The 23573-nt window shown below is 36.5% G+C and overlaps 1 protein-coding gene across 1 annotated transcript; it reads left to right on the top strand.

Moving 5' to 3' along the window:
* Nucleotides 1-18885: 18885 nt before the first annotated feature.
* LOC104235583 (uncharacterized) lies at nt 18886-22929 on the top strand. Its single transcript, XM_070164870.1, has 4 exons — nt 18886-19115; nt 20058-20173; nt 21525-21739; nt 22518-22929. The coding sequence occupies exons 2-4, from the start codon at nt 20084-20086 to the stop codon at nt 22798-22800; spliced, it is 588 nt and encodes a 195-aa protein (XP_070020971.1). The 5' UTR covers nt 18886-19115; nt 20058-20083; the 3' UTR covers nt 22801-22929.
* Nucleotides 22930-23573: the final 644 nt, after the last annotated feature.

Below are 23573 nucleotides of genomic sequence, written 5' to 3'. Positions count from 1 at the left end.
ATGTTGAGGTGGATGTGCGGGCATACAAGGATGGATAAGATTAGGAATGAAGATATTCGAGAGAAGGTGGGTGTGGCCCCCATGGAGGACAAGATGCGGGAAGTAAGACTCAGATGGTTCGGGCACATTCAGAGGAGGAGCACTGATGCACCGGTGAGGAGGTGTGAGCGACTGGCTGTAGTGGGCACGCGGAGAGGTAGAGGAAGACCTAAGAAGTATTGGGGAGAGGTTATCAGACAGGACATGGCGTGACTTAGGATTACTGAGGACATGGCCCTTGATAGGGAAGTATGGAGGTCGAGCATTAAGGTTGTAGGTTAGGGGAGAGTGCGAATATTTCTACAGCACAATAGAGTGAGACTATCCAGTTAGGAGTTTGACTAGGAATGTCATTGGTCGTCTATTGAAGCAGGGCTTTACCTTCTAGTTGTACTATACCAGCCATCTATTTCATATTTCGTATTTCGTATTCTGTATTTCGTATTTCATATCTCATATCTCTTATATATTGTTGTTATTTTTATTACGCATTTTTATGGTACTAATATATCATCTCCTATTGCTTTTTTGAGTCGAGGGTCTCCTGGAAACAGTCTCTCTACCCTTCGGGGTAGAGGTAAGGTTTGCGTACATATTACCCTCCCCAGACCCCACTTGTGGGATTATACTGGGTCGTTGTTGTTGTTGTTGTTATTGAACTTAGGGTTTATTTCAAAACCCCTAACTCTTTCAGACCCATTGCTTGCTTTCATACGACTCTGACCTTTTGCTAAACTTTTCTATACTGGATTTTCTACTGACTTTACAATGACACTACAGTCTTCCTTCATGCTTAACATGTTCGTATGCTCCTTATATATGATAGACTTCCCTTTAAAATAGCTTCTGAATTTGTGATTAGTTCCTACTTCCCTCTGAATATGGGTCTAATTGATTCCCTTTCCATTGTTTGTTTTTGATTTCCCTTAAGTTAAAAACCTTTCCCATCTTTTGACTCGGTTCATTCATACAAAATCTCAGACCCTTTTGATTTACTGGTTGTTAATTGATCTTCTTACCTTATTCGCACAAACCGTGTATTTCAAAAACCCCGTCCTTAAATAACTTTTATGTATTAACCCCTAATTGTCTACTTTGCACAAAGTGTTTGATTAATTTCTTTCCTTAATTGGTTTATACCCGTTTGAATCTGAATCCCTTAACTAAAGGAAGTCTTGTGTAATTGATTGACAATCAGCTCTTCAATTATTTCTTACCTTATTTCTACTTAGTTTTTACACTATAAAAGGGCACAACCTTTCTTCACACGGAGAGGACAAATTCACAATCTCTTCTGAACTCTTACCTACATAATAAAACTCTCTCTTCTTGTCTACACTGAGGTTTATACCAGACTACTACATTTTCTCTACGTGTTTCTTTGAAACTGGTATGTCCTAATTTTAAATTTCAGCATCCCCACAATGTGTTTACTTACAGCTTCTGCATCTATGTCTGCTTTACTACTTCTGCAGAGTTAAATACTTAAACTAGCATGTTGATTCCCTTTTGCTTGTTTCTGCTATGAATCCCTATTCCATATTTCCCTTTATGTGCTTTGAGTTACAGTTTAAGACATGGCAATATACAATGTTATTGTCTATGGATTAAACTTGATCTCTTAGGGGATTCTAACCTCTAAACAATGTGTTCCAGTAGGCTTATGGGTGTGCCAGCATCTCCCATTGTTGGGTTATGCCCACTAGCCTGCTTTTTATCTCATGCAACTCCTCATTCCCTATATCCCCATGTGTGTTGTTTCCTTTTCCCTTTCCCCCTTTCAGAATTCTGCACTTACACTCTCTCTTAGTTCCTAAGTTCTGCCCCTCTCTTGTGAGCCTTGCCTTGGGACCTTGAGTTCGTTCTGAACTTGGACACCTGAGGGTTGGCCCTTCCACACTGCACTTTGGCTTAATATGGTGATACATTTGGGTGTAAGCACTGCCCGGAGTTCTTATGAAACTCTTAGGGAACTCTGACACACCCTAGTGGGAGAAAGGCTTTAAAACATGTTTAGAATTGGTTTACTTCATACTTCAGACAGGAAGTCTGAATCAGGCTCTCCGTGGTTGTAATTTTCAATTTCTGATGTATTTTTCTTTATTTTATTTGGACTGTAATAACTTGTAATAACTTTTGGGGATGGTTAGTGAAAAGGGAAGGGTAACCATGCATGTAAAAGGAGTAGATATCCTGTTCATAGGGAATTTCTGATTTCTGCATAGATATCCTGCCTATATGAATTCTGATGTAGATACTATGCCTATAAGGAATTCTGCACCCATATAGATATCCTGCCTATAGGTTTCTGATTTCTGCATATCACATATATATCCTGCCTATAGGAATTCTGCACTTTCATATGTAGATACTATGCCTAAAGGAATTCTGCACCCATATAGATATCCTGCCTATAGGTTTCTAAAATTCTGCATTCATATGGATATCCTGCCTATAGTTTTTTTCTGCATCTCTCATATAGATATCATGCTCGTAGTTAACTGGAAATCCGAATCCTGCATATGCATCTGTCACTAGGCAAACCTGTTTATAGGGCTTAAACAACTAACTGCATTTAGATATCATGTTCATAGGCTTAAACGAAGTACAACATTTAGATGTCATGCCTATAGAATTTATGCACTCTTGCTATGTCTGTAAAAGTGTTTAAAATCAACAACGCCTAGAAAGCATGCCTATATGAATTAATAACCAAGTCTGAAGCGTCTCACTCGTCTATAAATCTAAAATCATTGTCTAACGTCTGCGGAATTTATGATCTTTTGTCAAAACTCGTCTTTCCTGAATAACTGACAAACTTTTTCTAAAATCAGTATACTTCATCTTTTCTGAAATCAGTAGATATCATGCCTATAGGTTTTCGTCTAACACTTAGGCAAGCCATAGGGCAGTTTATTAACTACAAGCAGCAGGCAGGCCTGATTCGGGTTTCTTATCTGAAATATGCAATAAATCAATCTGCCCCAATAGTTAAGTTTAATCAGACCCTAATCAATACGTGTAAGACATGCTAAACTATATGCTTTTCTTTGATTTAAGGAGGTCTGTTTGAGCCCTTTTGTCTGTTTATATGCTTCCTCAAACTTGTTATATGTGTTTTGTTTGTCGCCTTAGTATTTTACCTTTTGAAACCACAAATAAGCCCAATACCTCCTCCATCTAGGATTAGTAGTCCCAAGTGCCTCCGGGGCTAATAGGATTGGGGCGGGTAATAGCATGCAATAAGTAAACGAGACCATTCTGCGCTTTAATACCTTAATGGGATGGGAAGGATAGATATGGATATGATGGCCACGCAATAACATCACGTGTAGCCCCTCACTGAGGAGTGATTATCGGATGTTGTGTGGGTGATCCATATTATTAATAAACCTATGACCTCCCCCCCCCCCTTTCTTTCCTTTATTTTCTTTGTTTCTTTTAAATCTTTTTTTTACCCATTTTTTTAAGAAAATCAACTCTTTTAGTTCCTTTTTCTTACTTTTGTTTATTTGTAACCATTACGTGAAAATCCCCTCTTATTTGAAGCCTTTATTTGTCTATGTGTTATTTGCACTTAAGTCACAACAATAGTTTGGCCGGGAACCACACTAGTGGATCCTGAGGGGTGTCTAACACCTTCCCCTTGGGATAATTTCGAGCCCTTACCCAATCTCTGGTTACTCAAAACAAACCCCTCCTAGTATCCTAATTCACTTTAATCATTAAGTGATGACTTTTCAATTCAAACCCAATTCCCGAAAAGGAATGAGTTGTCCTCCCAAATGTCACAAACCTAATTTTCGCGAGAAAAAAGGGGCGCGACACATGGACCCTTAAACTACAATAAGGAAGGGCTCAAACTCAGCCACATATGGAAAGATAATGGTTGGTACAGGACAAAATTATTTGTCCAATTTCCTCAAGAAATCATCATCAAAGCATTAGCCACTAGTATTCCTACTACCCCTGGGTATAAAGACACGTCCAAATGGGCTTTAACTAGCAATGGTATGTTCACAACCAAGTTAGTATCAGACCTCAAGTTCCCTACAACTTCAAATGGATTTGGTCCTTACATACTCTAGAAAAAATCAAATTCTTCCTCTGGCTATGTTCCCATAATAGGCTACCAACCAGAGCATACCTCCATCATATTGGTTTAAACATAGAGCATATTTGCTCTATCTGTAATAATACGCAAGAAACCATACACTATATATTCTTCAAGTTCCCAATAGCAATGAAATTCTAGCTAGACGTAGGTCTAAATATCCAAAATCTACCCTACCAACAACTATACTAACTACATGTACTAAAGGAAGTAAATATTTCTCTACAAGATATTCACCTTAAATGGCACGACTTTTTCCTTTTGCACTATGGCATATTTGGATAAATTATAATCACAACTCCTTTGAAAACACACGGCACTCTCCCCATAATAAACACACCACATCACCTAGAATAAAGAATCTAGAATAAAGAACACAGAAAAAAAGATAATTCATGTGAATTGGTCCCGCCCCGCTACTGGTTATTTCAAGCTAAATACAAATGGTGCTTTCAACACCAATACAAATAGTGGTGGAATTGGCGGAGTGATTAGAAATTCAAATGAAAATTGGATAGCAGGCTACTGCAAGCATTCCTATGCTATCAATCACGCATGTATGGAGTTACTAGCCATACATTAAGGACTACAAATAGCAGCAGATCATCACTGCAGATCCATTAAAATTGAAACATATTCCACTGAGGTCAGACAATTATTAGAGCAACAAAGTCATATTTACCAAACTCTAATTGATTCTTGTAGGTGCTTGTTGAAGAAGTTGGGGAATCCAGTGGTCCGGCATAACTTTCATGAGACAAACAGGGTAGCCTACTTTTTGGCGAAAAAAGGTTCCAAGCAAGCTATGCACAATCAACTATCAGTTTTCCTGCAACTAACTACCTCTGTATGGTCAAGTTTACAAGCTGATAAAGAGGGGGTCACCTTAAAAAAATTAATATCTGTATCTATGTATTATAGCATGGCACGTCTTGGAAACTTAGGCGCACTAAATGTAGAAGATGTTAATATTACTAGTACTTCTAATCCTGTAATGCTGGATCATAATAGAGCGTTTGTAGTAGTTTAGTTTTATATATATAAATTATCCATTTAACAAAAAAAATTGGGCCTTAAATATTTGGGGGGCTAATTGCCTTACCCTACAACCGCCCTTGTATATATACACAAAAATCAAACAGATCTCAACAAAATTATCCTTCCTTTTTCTCCTTTCAATTATTATTCCTAAGTGTATGCTCCTTTTTTCTTTTTCTTTTTTCAATTTGCAATTCTTCAATATTGACTTAACGTGTTTAGAATTTCAAGAATTTAAACTGTCTGTTTCTGGGTGTTTTGTCTTTTTAATATTATTACACTGGGTACACTTAGATGATCCTTTTTTAAAAATTTTAGCCCGAACTTAGATAATTTGCAATTATACTTGTTTGCCCAAACGCAATGTGAACTTAGATAATTTCCATCACTAAAGATTGTAGTTGAACGTATAGAGATTTATTTACAGAGGTTTAGAGTTTGACCTTTGCACTGAAAACTTTTTGGGGAGGGACATCTTTCTTATTTAATGAGCCTTACTTAGACGCAAATTTGAATTCTCGGCGCCCTAAAATAGATATCGAACAATGAGTGAAAGTTCCCAAAACAAAATAAGGGACGTGAGTAATTTTTGTTTGTCTCATTTAATTTTGACTAAATACATAAGTAACCTCTTAAATTTGTCTCAATTTTTCATCTAGACACTTAAACTAAGCTTATTACCTATTGAATACTAAGAGGTCGTTTGGTAGGAGGTATTAGAAAAAATAATGCAAGCATTAGCTCTGTGCATTACTAATACCTTGTTTGGTATATTTTTTCAACTTGTGTATAACTAATACTTGTATTAATTATACATCATACTTGGTATTATCCTATGTATAAGTAATGCATAGAAAACCATGACATTAGTAATACCAAGGCTATTAATGCATGCATTAGTATGGTTAAAGACAAAATTGTTCTTAGAGTCCCTTAAAGCTAGAGAATATGGAGGGTATTTTTGTAAACAATTATTTTTCTTAAAAATTATGCAATGCATTATAATTTTTAATACACCACACCAAACAGTAGATAAGAAATAATAGTTGCATACTAATGCTTGTATTACTAACTCATGCATTACTAATCCCGTGTTACTAATACCCCTTATTTCGCATTATTCTTATATACCCTACCAAACGACCCCTTAATGTATACTCAAATTGTAACTATTGAACACAAGATGCTGACATGGCAAATGTATGATTCTTACTTAAAACTAAGCGCGTGAAATAACTTTTTGGTGAACTAAGACAGATAATTACACCCGAAGATATCAAATATCACTTGGAAATGACTTTTTCGGCCATTTGTGTTCGCCTTTCTCCTCTTGTTCTTCCATACTCAATTTTTCTGCCTTTTCTTCCAGCCATAGATTCGAGTTAATTTTCTTCTTCACACAAAACTTTTCATCCATAGATTCAAACTTACTTTTTAGCCATTTTTCTCTCATCCCCACAAATTATTTTGCAAATTTTCAACTATATTTTTGCCCTTTCTTAAAAATTTAAGTCCATGAATAGGTCTTGCATTAAGTTGATGAAGATGCTTTCGTTGCAGTTATTGGTGTTTATGGTAGTGTTTGCCACTTTATAAATTTGGATCCGACACAGAACCTCGATCTTGATTTTATCTCGTCGTCGTCATTAACATGGAAATGGTTCTTATAGTAGGAGATCTGCATGAGGAAGTTTACGGCTGAACCCTAGATCGAAATCTGATGCCAAAGGCAATAAAATAGTAACAAGAGGCGAAGGAAATAGAGATAAAAGTTAAACTAAACTTTATTCTAGGGTTTAAACTAAGATATTTTCATAGATGATTATGCTAAAAAGCAGGGAATTACAAATACATAGAGGAATATTCCCCTAGGACCACTACTAAGAGATAAGGTTGTACCCTTCCTCAACTGACAGTATTATCGAGGACTAAAAGTGTCCATCGTACAGAAATTACAAACTCAATACGAATATTATAAAATATAAACTGTAAACTTAAGAGGATTTAAGTGTAACAATTGAAACCGCCTATTTAATTAGACTCCAACTAATTATAACAGTCAGGTACTACTCCGCAAGCGGCTGGTACTACCTCTGAAGCACATCAATGGCTTTCCACATTTCATTCTCGCATCATTGTCCTTTCCTTAAAAATCTTCCTTGTCCTCAAGGAAGGAAGGAAGGAAATTTCAGCTTCATCACTGCATAGTCTTCCCAAGTAGCTTGCTCCTTCGACATTTGTGACCACTGGACCAAAATTTGAGGAACTGCTTTGTTTCCTTGTTTGATCATCCTTCTTCTAAAATCTCTTGAGGCTCCACATAGTAGGGGCTTGTAACATCAATTAATGGTAAGTGATTAATCCTATTAGGGATGGCATGACATGGTTTAAGCTGAGAGACAAGAAAAGTCGGATGGATAGCAACATAAGAGGGAAGTGAGAGCTTGTAAGCAACTAGACCAATTTTCTGTAGGATCTGAAATGGACCATAATACTTGACTGAGAGCTTAGAGAGTGAGCGGTTAGAGAGTGTAATCTGTCGATAAGGTTGAAGCTTGAGGTAAACCCAATCTCCGTCATTTAATTTCCTATCAACCCTATACTTATTGGCCAATGCTGACATCCTTTGATGTGCCTTGTGAATGTGGAATTTCAATAAGTGTACCTTAAGTTCCCTAGTAGTGAGGCTTCGATCCACTTCCTCATTAGTATCATCACCTGGTAGATAGGGCAGATGAAAAGGAGGTGGTTGTCCATAAAAATATTCATAAGGGGTAGTTTGAATGGTTGAGTGGAAAGTGGTATTCTACCACCATTCTGCCAGTGATAAGTAGGAGGCCCAATCTTCTTGGCTATCAGAACAAAAACACCTTAAATAGGTCTCCACAGTCTTTTTGAATACCTTAGTTTTTCCATTTGTTTGGGGATGATAGACTGTGGAAGTACTAAGGGTCACACATTGCATGAAAAAAAGATCTTGCTATACTTTCCTAACAAATATTGGATCCTTATCAGTGATTATATTTTATGGCTTACCATGCAACTTGTAAACATGATCCAAGAGCATCTAGGCCACAAAAGTAGCAGTGTAGGGGTGACTGATGGCCAGGAAGTGACCACACTTGGTAAGTTTGTCCACCACTATCATTATAGTTGTTTTTCCCTTGGCTTTTGGAAGTCCATCAATAAAATCCATACTAATACTGGCCTAGGAAGTGTTAGGAATCTGCAAGGGCTATAGCAATCCAGGATAAGCACTACTATCGTACTTGCTCCTTTAATATGTTGCATATTGTCTCACATAAGTTGTTGCATCTTCCTTGAGCCCTTTACAGTAGAAAAGATTAGATACCATTTTGTAGGTATATTCTATTCCAGAATGGCTATCTGCAGGTTTATCATGCCATGTCTAAAGGATCTCTTGCCTCAAAGAGTTGTCATTGCCCACAACCAGCTTGCCCTTCCTCCTCAGTTGTTAGTTTACAAATGTGTACTCCTTCTGTTCTTCTCCTTGCTCTTGGATGTGAGCTATAATCTCTGCAGCTTCATTATCCTTTACCCAACTATCCTTGATCTTTTGAAAGAGATCATGGTTTGCTGGGGTTAATAGAATCATGGCTAACTCCCATAATGGAACCCTGGATAGGGAGTCAGCTGCTTTGTTCTCCCTTCCTTTCTTATATTCTATCACAAAATCAAATTGCATAAGTTTATCTATCCAATTCATCTTTGATCCAGTGTGAAGCTTCTAATCTTGCCTTTTGATCAGTCCTTACCACAAAGTGTCTCCCATTAAGTATTGTGCCACTTGGTAACAACCATAACAAGTTCTAGCAATTCCTTGTCATTCACTGACAAAGCTTAGTGCATTCTTGATAGACCCTTGCTAAGGTAGGCTATGGGGTGGCCATCTTGCATCAACACAGACCCAATACCATAATCACAAGCATCAATCTCCACCACAAACATAAACAAACTATTTAGAAGTGCCAGCACAAGTGCAGATGTAAGAGCTACATTTAACTTGTCAAATGCTTCTTCTGCCTTGCTAGACCATTGAAACAGATCTTGTTTGAGCAATTTTTTCAAGGGCATGTTGATTACTCCATAATGCTTGATGAAACTCCTATAGTAGCCTGCCAGTCGTAAGAATCCCCTTAGTTTCCTGATATTTTTTGGCATAGGCCAAAACTATACTACTGCAATTTTCTTAGGGTTAGTTACCACTTCTTCAGTAGATATGATATGCCTCAGGTATTCAATCTTGCTATCCCCAAAAGAGCATTTAGACTTCCTTGCAAATAGCATGTGCTTCATTAAAAACTCAAAAGTCATCCTAAGATGTACCAAGTGTTCAGACATGTTCTTACTAAACACTAAGATATCATCAAAGAATACCAAGATAAATTTTATGAGATGCTCTTTAATACATTGTTCATCAAACTATGGAAACAAGAAGGAGCATTAGTGATTTCAAAGAGAATTACCATATACTCATAGTTCCCTGAGTGAGTTCTGAAGGCTATCTTGGCTATATCTTTTGTTGCCATCCTGATTTGGTGGTACTCAGGCCTAAGATCTATCTTGGAATAGACCTGTGAACCACCTAACCCATCTAGAAGTTCTTCAATAATTGGAATAGGAAACTTATCTTTAATGGTAACTTAGTTTAAGCCTCTGGAATCAACACATAACCTCCAACTTTCATCTTTCTTTCCCACCAAGACTACTGGAGAAACATAAGGGCTGGAACTTGGATGTACAATTCCTTGGTCCAGCATATCCTGTACTAACCTCTCAATGATATCCTTCTGTAATGAAGAGTACCTGTAAGGTCGGAAGTTTATAGGATTGCATTATACGTGTAGTGGTATCTTGTGATCAAATGGTCCTCTAGAAGGAGGTAACCCTTGAGGATATCAGTAAACAACTATTGGTACTCCTAAAGAAGTGACTACAACTGTGAGGGCATGTTGATGTTAGCTTCTGCCGGCTCCTCTTCCCTGGGCATCACCTTCAACATAAATAACTGAACCCATTGCTAGCTAGTTTATACAACAACTTAGCTTCCACGATTTTTATTTTTTCCACTTCCCCTCTCAATACACATTTTTTTCCTGATAATTGTACCCTAAGGTAAGCTTCTTAAAGTTCATCTTAAGGTCTCCAAATGGAAGCAACCAATGTACTCCCTATATCATGTCACAAGAACCTAGAGGTAGCAATAGGAAATCTGCTATATCGGTGACCCTTTGCAGTAGCCAAGTCAAGTTGTTACAGATCATATATGTCTGCCTGTTGTTGCCATCTGCCACATTGATAGTTTGAGGATTTATCCTCAGAGTAGTAATTCCCAGTTTTCTTGCTACTTCATCATCAATGAAGTTGTGTGTACTTCCAGGGTCGACCAATATACTTAATGGTCTCTTCTGGCAATAACCAGTCACTCTCAAGTTATAGAATGTTGGTACTCCATGTAGAGAATTGACTAATATTTCACTCACCTTTTATTTTACCTCTTCTCCCATTTCCTTAACTATCTCTGCAGGTTCCTCTGCTACTACTAAGTCTCCTATTTCTTTTTCCTCATGTCCTTCTTCCTTTACCTCCAACAAGTATAGCTATTTAGATCCACTGCACTTGTGACTATGAAAGAACTTCTCATCACAGAAGAAACACAATCCATTTTGCCTCTTCTCATTCATCTCAGTTGTGATGAGTTTTCTTGTGTTTCCCTTATTTTAATTAGCAGTAGCCTCTCTTTTTAACAAGTTCCCCTCCTTCTTATGGAATCTCCGTTTTGTTATAGACCCATAAGTGATACTTTTAGTATGAGTTGGCCCGCCCACTATAAAATGTGGACTTAGTCATCTTCAACTGAGCATTCACCTGGGCTTCAGTATTTCTGGCCAACTGGTAAGCTTGTGGTAAGATAAGGGTCGATGGTTCTTCACTGTAAACCCAATTTCTGGTTTGAGACTAGTGATGAAGGCACTAATAGCATACTCTGGGAAGATGTGTTGTCTGGTCATGATTTTGTCAAATTCTTTCTAGTAATCCTCCACCATTCTCACATGCCTTACTAGCTTAAGCTCAGACATAGGGTCAACATATTCAGCCCCAAATCTATCTATGAGAGCGTAAACATACTCCTCCCAACTAGGGTAAGGTAAGTGAGATCTACTTCTTAAGTAGGAAACATACCATTCAATAGTTGTGTCATCAAAATGTATTGAATTCACCTTAACGCTCTGATTATAATCAACTTCATCTAAGGAAAAAAAATTGTTCTATCTTGCAGAGCCAAGCTCTAAGATTGATACCATTGAAGCGAGGGAACTCAAACTTGGTCATACGCGTCAGATTTGTTCATCTTGGGGATGTAGCTGTAAAGTTTGTGTTGTTGGTGCAGATTCACCACCCCTATTCTGTCCAACTGATGGTTGTCCTTGAGCAAAGCCACCCCAATTTCTCAAAACAGTAGAATTTCCTTGAGTAGGAGCTGTAAAAGTTGGTCTATGAGGTGAAGCAACTCTCCTTGGGCCTTGAAAATGAGGCATAGGCCCCAACCCCAAATGGCAAACAGCTGGAGAAAATTGAGATGTGGCAATACCACTATGACCACCATATACCCAAGCAGTAGGCTTGCCTGTAGGGGTGTAGATCTCACCCCCTCCATCCATGTCTTCTATGCCTTTTCCTCGATCGCACCTCTTCACAACATCGATCGGCTCTTTCAGCTCAGCAAAAGCTCTTTCATGTTGGTTCTCGAGCTATGTTTGCCTAACTGAGAAGTTTTCTTTCTCAACTGACATCCTCTCAAACATAGACTCAATCTCGTCCATATTTGCCATTATTATCACCTACAGAGCTTAAGGAAGTGCTTCGATACCAAATGATGCCAAAGGCAATATAACAGTAATAAGAGGCGGAGGAAATATAGATAAAAGCTAAGCTAAAAGCTATTCTAGGGTTTAGACTAATATATTATCATAGATGATTCGGCCAAAATGCGGGGAATTATAAATATATAGAGGAATATTCCTCTAGGACCACTACTAAGAGATAAGGTCGTACCCTTCCTCAACTAACAGTACTATCGAGGAACAAAAAAATCCATCGTACAGAAATTATAGACTCAATGTGAATATTATAAAACATAAACTGTAAACTTAAGAGGACTAAAGTGTAATAATTGAAACTCCCTATTTAATTAGACTCCAACTAACTATAACGGTCAGGTACTCCTCCGCAAGCGGCTAGTAGAACCTCTAAAGCACAGTAATGGCTTTCCACATTTAATTCTTGCATCAAAATCGGGAGAAGAATCAAAACATTTACAAACCAAAAGCAAACTTTGGTGGCAAAGAAAGAGAAATCTCCATTGATTGCAAGATTGGGGAAGATCCAGGATGTATTTAAACATGGATAACAAAATGATGTTGTAGATTATACATTTGAAATGGAAATTTAGAGGCAATGGATATATACGTGAATGGTGTTGCAGGTTCTGGTAGGAGCTCCGCCGGAATTACTTTTTTTGGTCAACTTCTCCTCTCTCTCTCTCTGATCATTTTTATTCTCCGGTTCTTCATTTTTTTCTTTATTTGCTTACGTGTAATTTGTATATTGGTTCTTTTTGCCATGAAAACCGCAAGTGATACTTACGCACTAAACTTAGTTTTCAATATTCAGATTTGTGTTCAATAGGTACAATTTAAGTATGTATTAAGTGTTCAATAGGCCATAAGCTTAGTTTAAATGTCTAAACGAAAAATTGGGACAAGTTTAAGGGGCTGCCTATGTATTAAACATTTAATTCCATTTCTTTCTTACATCAAGTTTTTTTCTAAACTTAGCAAGTGTACTCCACAAACATGTTGATTAACGCTTTGATAATTATTTATTTTTATTTATTTTAAATCTTAGTTTAAATTATTATGAAGTGTTTGACGTTTGTACCTTCGTTCTTACCTCATAAATTCAAGTTTTATTAACTAAAAGTATACAACAACAACTTAGTGGAATCCCATAAGTGGGGTCAGGGGAGGGTAAGGCATACACAGACCTTGCCCCTACCTTGAGGAGGTAGAGAGGTTGTTCCAAAAGACCCTCGGCTCAAGAGAAAGAATAAGAACAAGTAAATAACAACAATAAGGCCAGAAAAATGATACCAGCAATGTATGGACCGGGAAAAAAACTAAAGGAAGAAAGCAATAGCAAGAAGTAGTAACACGGCAGAGTACTAGAAAAATGAAGCAGAAGATAGTACTGGAAAAAAAACTAATGCTAGCACTCTAAGAACCGAAGACAATGTACTAGCTAGCACACTAATAAACCTGGAATATATCATAAAACACACTACGACCTATTACCTTTCTACCCCAATCTTCGACCTCCATATCCTCATATCAAGGGCCATATCCTTGGTAAGTTGAAGTTACGCTATGTCCTGGCTGATCACCTTTCCCCAATATTTCTTAGGCCTTCATACACATCTTCTCCTACCTTCCAGAGCCATCCGTCCACACCTTATCGCTGGGGCATTTGGGCTTATCCTTCTCACATGTCCGAACTATCTAAGTCTCACTTCACATATCTTATCCTCCATAAGGGCCATACCCAGTTTCTCCCTCATTCCGATTCTTATTCAACCTAGTGTGCCCGCACATTCATTGAAACATCTTCATTTCAGTTACGTTCATCTTCTAGATATAGGAGTTCTTGACTAGCCAGCATTCTGCCTCATATAGCATAGTCGGTCTAGCCACCGCCTTATAGAACTGGCCTTTAAGTTTTGATGGTACATTCTTGTCACACAAGACGCCGGATGTTAACCTCTATTTCATCCACCCCGCCCCTAAATGGTGTGTGATATCCTCATCGATCTCCTCGTATGCTTGGATAACTGACCCGAGATACTTGAAACTTCCTCTCTTGAGGATGACTTGTGAATCAAGCCTCACGTCTATATCAGCTTCCATCGCTACGTCGCTGAACTTGCACTCTAAGTAGTCTGTCTTAGTCCTGCTCAACCTGAAACCCTTAGACTCTAAGGTTTGTCTCTAAACCTCTAACTTGTCGTTTACACTACCTCGCATCTCATCAATCAGCAATATGTCGTTAGCGAATAACTTACACCATGGTACTTCCCTTTGAATATGATGCGTTAGCGTCTCGCCAAAGCAAATAAGGATGGGCTGAGCGCAGATCCTTGGTGCAACCCCATCCCAACAAAAAAATGTTTTGAGTCTCTTCCCATTGTCCTCACCTGAGTCTTAGATCCATCATACATGTCCTTAATCACTCTAATATATGCTACATGGACACCTCTAGCCTCCAAGGATCGCCAAAAAACCTCCCTAGGAACCTTGTCGTGCACTTTCTCTAGGTCAATAAAGCAAATCTTTCTTCCTATCCCTGTACTGTTCCATCAACCTCCTAACAAGATGGATGGCTTTTCATAGTCGAAAGTCCCAACATGAAGCCTAACCGGTTCTCAAAAATAGACAACGTCCTCTAACCCTCGTCACCCTCTCCCAAACTTTCATAGTGTGACTAAGTAACTTGATACCCCTATAATTGTTGTAATTTTGGATATCACCTTTTATTGTACAATGCGATCATCGTACTCCACCTCTACTCCTCGGGCAACTTCTTCATCCTAAAAATAGCGTTAAATGGCCGAGTAGCCACTTCAATCCAGCCTTACCCGCATACCTCCAGAATTCAGCATGGATCTCATCTGGCCCATTCGCTCTGCCCCCTACTCATCTTACGCACCACCCTCGCAACCTCCTCAAAACTAAAGCGCCTACAATACCTAAAATCACAACGACTCTTGGAGTGCTCCAAATCGTCCAGCATGATGTTCCTATCCCCCTCTTCGTTCAAGAGTTCATGAAAGTATGTCTGCTACCTTCGCTTGATTTGTGCTTCTTCTATTATAACTCTACCATCCTCATCTTTGATGCACCTCACTTGGTCTAGATCATGAGCCTATAATTTATAGTAATTGACCATCTTGCCTTCTCTATATATTTTCAACAATATTTCAATTGATCTCTTTAATATTTACTTCTTTTTGACTTACTATGTCCTTCGGAGACATCCAATGATATTGGTACTTTCTTTTTAACTTGATCACGTGGTTAACATCAAAATTTGATTTGGACTTTTATGAAGCAGGCTTGAGTAACTATATTGGGCATTCGCTCAAAATTTGTTAAGTCCATATGACCTAAATGGATCAGACATGTAAAAATAGCACGGTATAGCCAGTTTTCAGCCTGGTCATTCAAAAATAGCCAGCATTTACGAAGTCAATGAAAAATAGCCACTATTTTGCTGTAACAAAGACCAGTCCAGCATAATATACTGGAGGGTACACCTGTATATGAACTCCTGCATATTATGTTGGACCGGTATACTTTGCTGACTCCAGTATAATATACTGGAGACTGGAGCATCGGTGCTCCAAACTCCAGTATATTATACTAGACAATTATACTTGCTGGAACTCCAGTATATTATGCTAGAATTCTAGTATACTTATGCTGGAACTCCATCATATTATGCTGGAATTCCAGCATACTTATCCTGGAACTCCAGTATAATATGCTGGCGTATTTTTCAGGTTTTGAATAGTATTTTCTTTCAAATTTATCTTTATATAAAAAGTGGTTAAATTTCGATTACTTTTGAAACTGGGTTATTTTTGAACAACCAGATGTAAATCTGACTATTTTTGAATTTCTCTCATCAAACATGGCCAACATAGTAATAGTGTGAGCTAGCCATTTTTCACTTTTGTAATTGTAAAATAATCATTATTATAGAGTTTCAAATTAGGAGGTAAAACTCCATGACAATGTAATTAGAATTTCACTTGTGTATTTGGAAGTTCATGATAGTGGCTATTCTTTCAATTACAAAAACTAAAAGTGGCTATTTGTGAATTTTATCCCACTACAACTTGGATTCGGGTGAGTAAACAAACAATCCTCAAAGTGGATGGTCTTGAAATTTGTGAAAAGAGGATGGGCTAGCCAATTTTTAGACTGTAATCTAAAAGTAGTCAACATTTGCAAAGTCATTGAAAAACTTCCTATCTTATTCGGAGATAAAATCTGGACAAAAACGCCCTATCTGAAACATGAAAAGTTCAAGCATAATATGCTAGATTATGGAGCTCATGTGTATAAACTTACAATATATTATGTTAGAACTCCAGCACATTATGCTGGAATCTCATATGTAAAAAATTCAAACTCTAACAAATTATGGTCAAATTTTGGCGAATTTTTAAGGATGTTTTTGTTCAGATTTTATCTTTACACGAAAAAGTGATAAAAAAATTGTGATTGTATTTCAATTATCAGTTATAAATCATGCTATTTCTGATTTTTTTTCCTTGAATTTTTGTCCTTGCTTGTCCCACGAGCTATTTAAGTATTATCCATTGTTTGTCCTATAGACAACACTTTTAATTTTTGATCTTAAAATTCTGTCTATGGAACACAACGGAGATCAAAAGTTGAATATAATCCAAAAAGTATCATATTTCTGCCATGAATTCAATTTTCCTTATGTTCATGGTCACTCAAGCTCAATCCAATTAATCAAAAATCCAAATTGTTCCTACACTCGGAAAACAAAAATCCTTACGCAATAGTGGTGGCTTTCACTACTACGACCTACCGTAAAAAGTTCATAAGAATTTATACTCGATAATTAGAGTGTTTTCCTCAACATCTCATATGAATTTTAAATAGAGTTTAATGTATATTTCAGATAATTAGGATTATTACTGTACAACAGATAATTTATCTTATTTTTAAAATTATAATTTTTACTTTTTATGGAGAATTATCTATAGTATATTTCTTGATTAACTGAATATTGTAAAGAAAAAAAATTTAAATTAGTAGATATAAGTAAAACTTTTTAAATATTTAATTCTACATTCACAACTGCATAAATTATTGTATCCTAAAAAAATTCGCAAATGTATTGATGATAGGCTAGAATTACGTATTTTAGTTGATTATTACACTCTAATTTACTGCACTTTAGTTGAGTTTACGCTTTAATCGCTAATGTTTTGCACTAAAGATGTGTTTTATGCCTTGTAGGAGTGATTCCAAGCTATATAGATGTTATGGAATGAATTCAAGTGATTTGGAGCTTTGAAGTCTGAGTAAAAGCCCAAGGAATTAAGTCGGGATCGTGTCAGGGGTCAACTTTGATAGTTAAGAATAAACGAAGACTCGAGAGAGCATATTGTGTACTGTCTAGTAAAATACACATAACTCTTTACTCGGAACTCTAATTTGGATCCACAAAATATGGTTGGAAACCTAACTCAAAGCGCTACAACTTTCATGTTTTACGTTTTTCCAAATTCTAAACGGAACAGGGCAAAACGCGCGAGATTTGAGCCAACACGAATGAAACCGGGAAAAGGGCCAGTTGGGCGCCACAGGCAGTGTCTGGCGCCACCTGTGGCGCCAAAAACAGTATGCACAAATAATGGGGCGTCGTGGAGGGCGCCTGGCGCCGGGCTGGGCGCTGGTGACGTGAAATGTGTCCTATTTTGCCCGGGACAAGTTTATTTCAGCCCTAGACCTACCCAACTGATATAAAAGCAAGACTAAACCTATTTTTGAGGGGGGAGACGCCACTTTGGAGTAGAGATACACACGTGATCGTGAGGAAGCGAAGAATTCTCAGTTTTCTTCATCTTTTTCTAGTATTTCCAATTGATTCAACACTTATGCAATTGTTTGATTACATCATAAGTGGTTAAACACCCATTGTTCTGGGGTTGTGATTTAGCCATGAATATTGTTGTTTGATATTAGCTTGACCTTGATTATAATTCCATCATATATGGTTGTTTCTTCAATTCTGTGTTGAATTGCTTAATTGTCTGGCCAGCAGTTAGGTTCTATTTACTATCTATGCTATGCTTGGGAAAGTCGTGTTTAGATTAGAGAAGAATTGAAGAGAGCATGATCTTAACCCTTAGGGGAAGCGGATTTGTGGTTAGGATAGGAATATACCTAGTCACCGTGCTTAATTAAATATCGTGATCTTAATGCGTTCTTAATAGATTGATTTCATAGGAATATAGGCGTTAATCTATTGAGAATAGGTGAGTAGTACTTCGGGAGAAGGCTATGAGAGCATTTATCGATTAATTAGCAACCATGAGTGAATTATATGAAAGGGAGAGTTAATTAGAACACAATACGATTGGTGAATCGATCACAACTCTGGAATATTTGTCTCTACTGAATACACAACAATCAACTCGTTACTTGATAACTTAGTTATTATTTAGAATTGTAGTATAATATAATCATATTATTGGACTTTGATTTTAGCTGGATTGAATAACAATTTTAGTGATTTAGTGAGTAGTTTACACAAGTCTCTGTGGGTTCGACACTCAACTTATCATTATATTACTTGTCGACCACGTATACTTGCGTGTGCGTTTGGGAGCAACACGTATATACCGTGCATATACAGTTAGAAAAAAAAATAATTAAAAAAAAATATACTTTTATTGTACGGTAGTAATTCCCAAGAATCCTCTAATCCATCACCAACTTCAAATCTATAGGGCCTACAACGACGTTTTTCTTTTATTACTACTTTATTTATTTTTTTTATTTTTTATTTGGCCTACAAATATGTAAATTTCCACTTTTCTAGACAAAATTCATCCATATTTAAACTAATCAAGAATCCTAAACAAATCTGGTAAAAGAAAAAGAATCCTAAACAAATAGATACTACCTTCACACTATCAAAATAGTGCGTTGACAATCTGCTCTATCCATATATACACACAAAAATCAAACAGATCTCAGCAGAATTATCCTTCCTTTTCTCTTTTCAATTATTTTTCGTAAGGGTATGCTCTTTTTTCTTCTTTTTTTCACTTTGCAATTCTTCAAGCAATTCTTCAATATTGGCTTAACATGTGTAGAGTTTCAAGAATTTAAACAGTCTGTTTCTGGGTGTTTATCTTTTTAATTAGATAATCCTTTTTTAAAAAAAAGTTTTAGCCACTTGTTAATCTGTTTCTTGTTACAATTGAAGTGATATCTTGTTTGATTTGGTCGTATAGTGGAATATATCTGTTTAATTTTGCTAAAATTGGGTTTTTTGGATTTTTAAAGTGTAAAGTTTGGTCCTTTTTAGTTTTAGACGCTTTTTAGTCTGTTTCTTTGTTACAATTGAAGTGATAACTGGTTTAATTTGGTTGTATAGTGGAAAGTTTCTGTTCAATTATGCAAACAATGGGTTTTTGGATTTTTTAAGTGTAAGGTTTGGTTCTTTTTAGTATTAGCCGCTTTTTCATCTGTTTCTTTGTTACAATTGAAGTGATAACTTGTTTGATTTGCTTGTATAGATTAGTGAATTCTTTTGTGTTCAATTTTGCTAAAAAGATGGGTATTTTTGATAATTAAGGTTTGGCTCTTTTTAGTATTAGCCTCTTTTTAATCTGTTTCTTTGTTATATTTGAAGTGGTATCTTATTTGTTTTGGTTGTATATTGGAAAGTTTTTGTTCAATTTTGCTAAAAATGGGTTTTTTTTTTTTGAAATTTTAAAGTGTAAAATTTGTTTTTTTTTTTAGTATTAGCTGCTTTTTAATCTGTTTCTTTGTTATATCTCGTTTGATTTGGTTGTATAGTGGAATGTTTCTGTTAAATTTTGCTTAAAAATGGGTATTTTGGATTTTAAAACTGTAAAATTTGGTTCTTTTTAGTATTAGCCACTTGTTTAACTTGGTTGTAAATTGGGATTTTTCTGTTAATATTGATGAAAAATGGGTGGATTTTGAAATTGTAGGTAGTTGCTGATAGTTTGGAGGTCCAATGGCGATTGGCATGAAGCAGATGTCCATAATAATAGCAACCCTTGGTGTTTTATCCTTTGTATTTGGAGTTATTGCTGAAAACAAGAAGGTTAGTTGATAAAATAAGATATGCGGAACTCTTGTGAATCATCTAAATACCTTGTTATGTCATATTTTTGGAAAAATTTCTCTTAATCTTCTATATTCGATTAATTCTTAGCAAATTAGTATTGAATTGTTTATCCCTTGTTTGAACGAGTTACATTTACGTACCATTAGTGCCAATATACAGTAGTGCGTCCATGTATGCTGGGGTAGGGGACTCAGGTCGGTCCCCAGCAAAAAAGGGCAAAGGCCTAATCTAGTTGGAATTTTTTTTTTTTGAATAACTATGTCACCAGTAGTCAATATTGTTGAGAACACAACTGGTGTTACTAGTAAACTAAAATGAAGAAGCAAACTTAAAACAAGCAATTTTAAGTGATTGGATCGATTCCTTGGCAACCTGATCTGCCATGTTATGATGTCCTCATGTCGGATGAAGCATTGATCATGATACTTCTAGTTTAGCTTAAGTAGTTATTTAATTCAGGAGTGGTAATTGGTTTATACCATAGCAAACTCTTTCTTGACATTGTCAGCATTGCAAAAGAAAATTTCTTTGCTACTGAGTACTCAATTTGTCCCAATTTATGTGACATTATTCGGATTTCGAGAGTAACGAGTTATTCTTTGACTGTAATTTTTTCATATGCCTTTTAGATATTATAAATTGTTAATCATTGTGACTTACAATACTTTGTATGTAGTTTTCGGATATGTAAATTTTATTTCAAAAAACTTAAAGATTTTATGTCTAAATTCACGGTCAAAATTAAGAATTTCGACTCTCAATATCTAAATGATGCCACATAAATTGGGACCGAGGGAGCAATCTTTTCTTTTTTAAGGGTTGAATTCAAAGACGTGCCTTATTCTACTCATGTGATACCCCGTAGACAGGGAGAACTATAGAATCAAAGGTTACATTGTAATATGGCAGGATATTGCGCTGATGCTTCATGGCTTAAATTACTCTTATTCAAATGACAGAGCAATTAAGACTTTATTAATTGTGGCTAGACATGTAATATATAATGTTCTTGGAGGTTTTTTGTCTACTTTATAACAATCTTATAAAAAGCTAACATGGAACAGTTTCTTGATTTTCTCTTCCCCTATTTGTGGTATGTCAGGCAGTGTGGCGGTTTCCAAGTAATATAACACTTATCTTGTAACTATTTGTAGATACTGAAAAGTATAATGTGCGAAACAAGATGATTCCTCCAAATTTTTTTGTGAGAAGTGTAGACAATTGAGCATCATTGATGAGTCGATGCACAATATAGTGGTTAAGTATCTTGTATGTTTTGTTATTTCGTCCTCCCTTAGTTTGAACTTTTTGGTTATGTTTATTGCAGCCTGCAGCTGGGACTGCAATACCAGGAAAAGGCGTTGTTATTTGTAAATACAAGTCTGACCCTACTGTTGCCTTGGGCTATTTGTCTTTTGCTCTTCTTGTTGCATCTTCTGTGGCCGGTTTCCTGTCGTTATTTTATCCGTATCAAGGGAAGTCAATCCCACAAGCTGCTTTGCTCAAAAACACTAGTTTTGTTGTGTTCCTCAACATCGCATTGTAAGTACTCTTCAACCGGTCATTTGCACTGTTTTTAATCTCTTCATTCATTGACCTTTTTCTTAATCCTAGTTCACTATTCAATAACAACAATAACCCAGTGGATTTCCACACGTGGGATCTGGGGAGAGGTAGGTTGTATGCAGCCTTATCCTTACCCAGGACAGAGAGGCTGTTTTGGATAGACCCTGAGCCTTAATCCTAGTTCACTATTCCCTATATGTCTTATGTTGACTGTTTTTGCCCACGAGTTGGTAAATACATCATTCTTGATCACGTACTTGTTCATTTGATTTTCATTGTCTACAAATAAAAACACTAATAATGTTGTCTGACTGGTATAAAAGTAACAATAATTTTCCTTTTTTATAATAACAACAATTAAAATAATAATTATGATGAAGATGATGTCGATGACAACAAGGATAAGGAAGTTAATATTTAGTCACACAAAAATGCAACTGCGGGAGGGCACATAATATGCATGTGTGAACATGAGCCTGTCTTTTAGTTGCCTCATTTTTCCTCTTTTAGTGATTGAACTTATATCTCATCACTAAAAATGATGCTATCGAGTTCACTTTCTTGGTGGGATGTGAGTGATTGAACCTAAAACAGTCTCTCTACCTTCACAAGGTAGGGGTAAGGTCTGTGTACACATTATCCTCCCTAGACTCCACTTGCGGGATTACACCGGGTTTTTTGTTGTTGCTGTTGTTCTTGTATGTGAGTGACTGAACTTATGGTTCTTTTGGTATTTTCTGCCTTTGAATCAAAGGGGCACAACTGGTTTAGCAGCAGCATTAATATTGTGGCCTACAATCTCCGAGCAACTTCATATCACGCGCAACATCCATCACAACTTGCAAACTGATTGCCCAACAGCCAAGACCGGTCTTCTTGGTGGAGGCGCCTTTTTGTCTCTTGATTCTGCACTCTTTTGGTTGGTGGCTTTGATGTTAGCTGATAACGCTCGCGAGGATTATTTCCAAGACGCAGATGTTAAGGGCGAGCTGAAAGCAAGTTATGCAGATGATGAAGTTATCAAGAGCAGTGCTTAATAAGATTGTTCTACTTTCTATTTGTCATTCTGATGTTGCCAATATGGAATTGTTAGTACAAACTTATGTAAAAAACATGATTTCCTGTCTTTCTAATTATAAATATCATTATGGATTCCTTTATTAAAATTGATATCACTGTTGATTTGTTCCTATTTTGTGAGCTACAGAGTAACATCTTGAGTCAGTTATTAGCCTTGAAGAACATAAACAAATGGTTCGCTTTGAATCACAACGTTTTTATGTGGTCTGGCCCTTTCCCGAGTCCAGCTCATAGCGGGGAGCTTAGTGCACGGGACTGCCTTTTTTTTAGTTTTTATTTTTTGTGTGAGAAGCACGGAGTAGTAAAGTAATTACTGGTCCGCTTAACTTAAGCTAAATTAATGTTTTCGTCCCTTCCAAACTGGAGTTCCAACTCGCGCTATGGAATTCCTGCTAAAAATAAAAGAAAAAGGAATAAAGTCAGATTTGGCAGAACAAATCCTGCTAAAAATAAGTGAAAAAGAATTCCAACTCGCGCTATGGAGAAAAAGAAAAGAAAAGAAAAATAAAAAATTATGTCAGAGAGTAGAATCACCGGCTTATTAAATTTCTGGGATCAAAATTGTCAAATTATATAGAAAAAATAAAAAACAATCACTTTTAACCTCTCTTATTAGAGTTTACTTAGTATTTTTTTTTTTTTGAAATTATAGTCACTCCTTTCATACGGAAAAAATATATGAACAAAAGTATACATATGCAAAATCCACATTGAAAAGTAGGCAATTTAT

This window comes from Nicotiana sylvestris, chromosome 12, assembly GCF_000393655.2.
Source record: "Nicotiana sylvestris chromosome 12, ASM39365v2, whole genome shotgun sequence".
Taxonomy (NCBI): Eukaryota; Viridiplantae; Streptophyta; class Magnoliopsida; order Solanales; family Solanaceae; genus Nicotiana; species Nicotiana sylvestris.
Note: the sequence above shows the minus strand (reverse complement) of the source record. Positions and strands in the feature narration are given on the sequence as shown.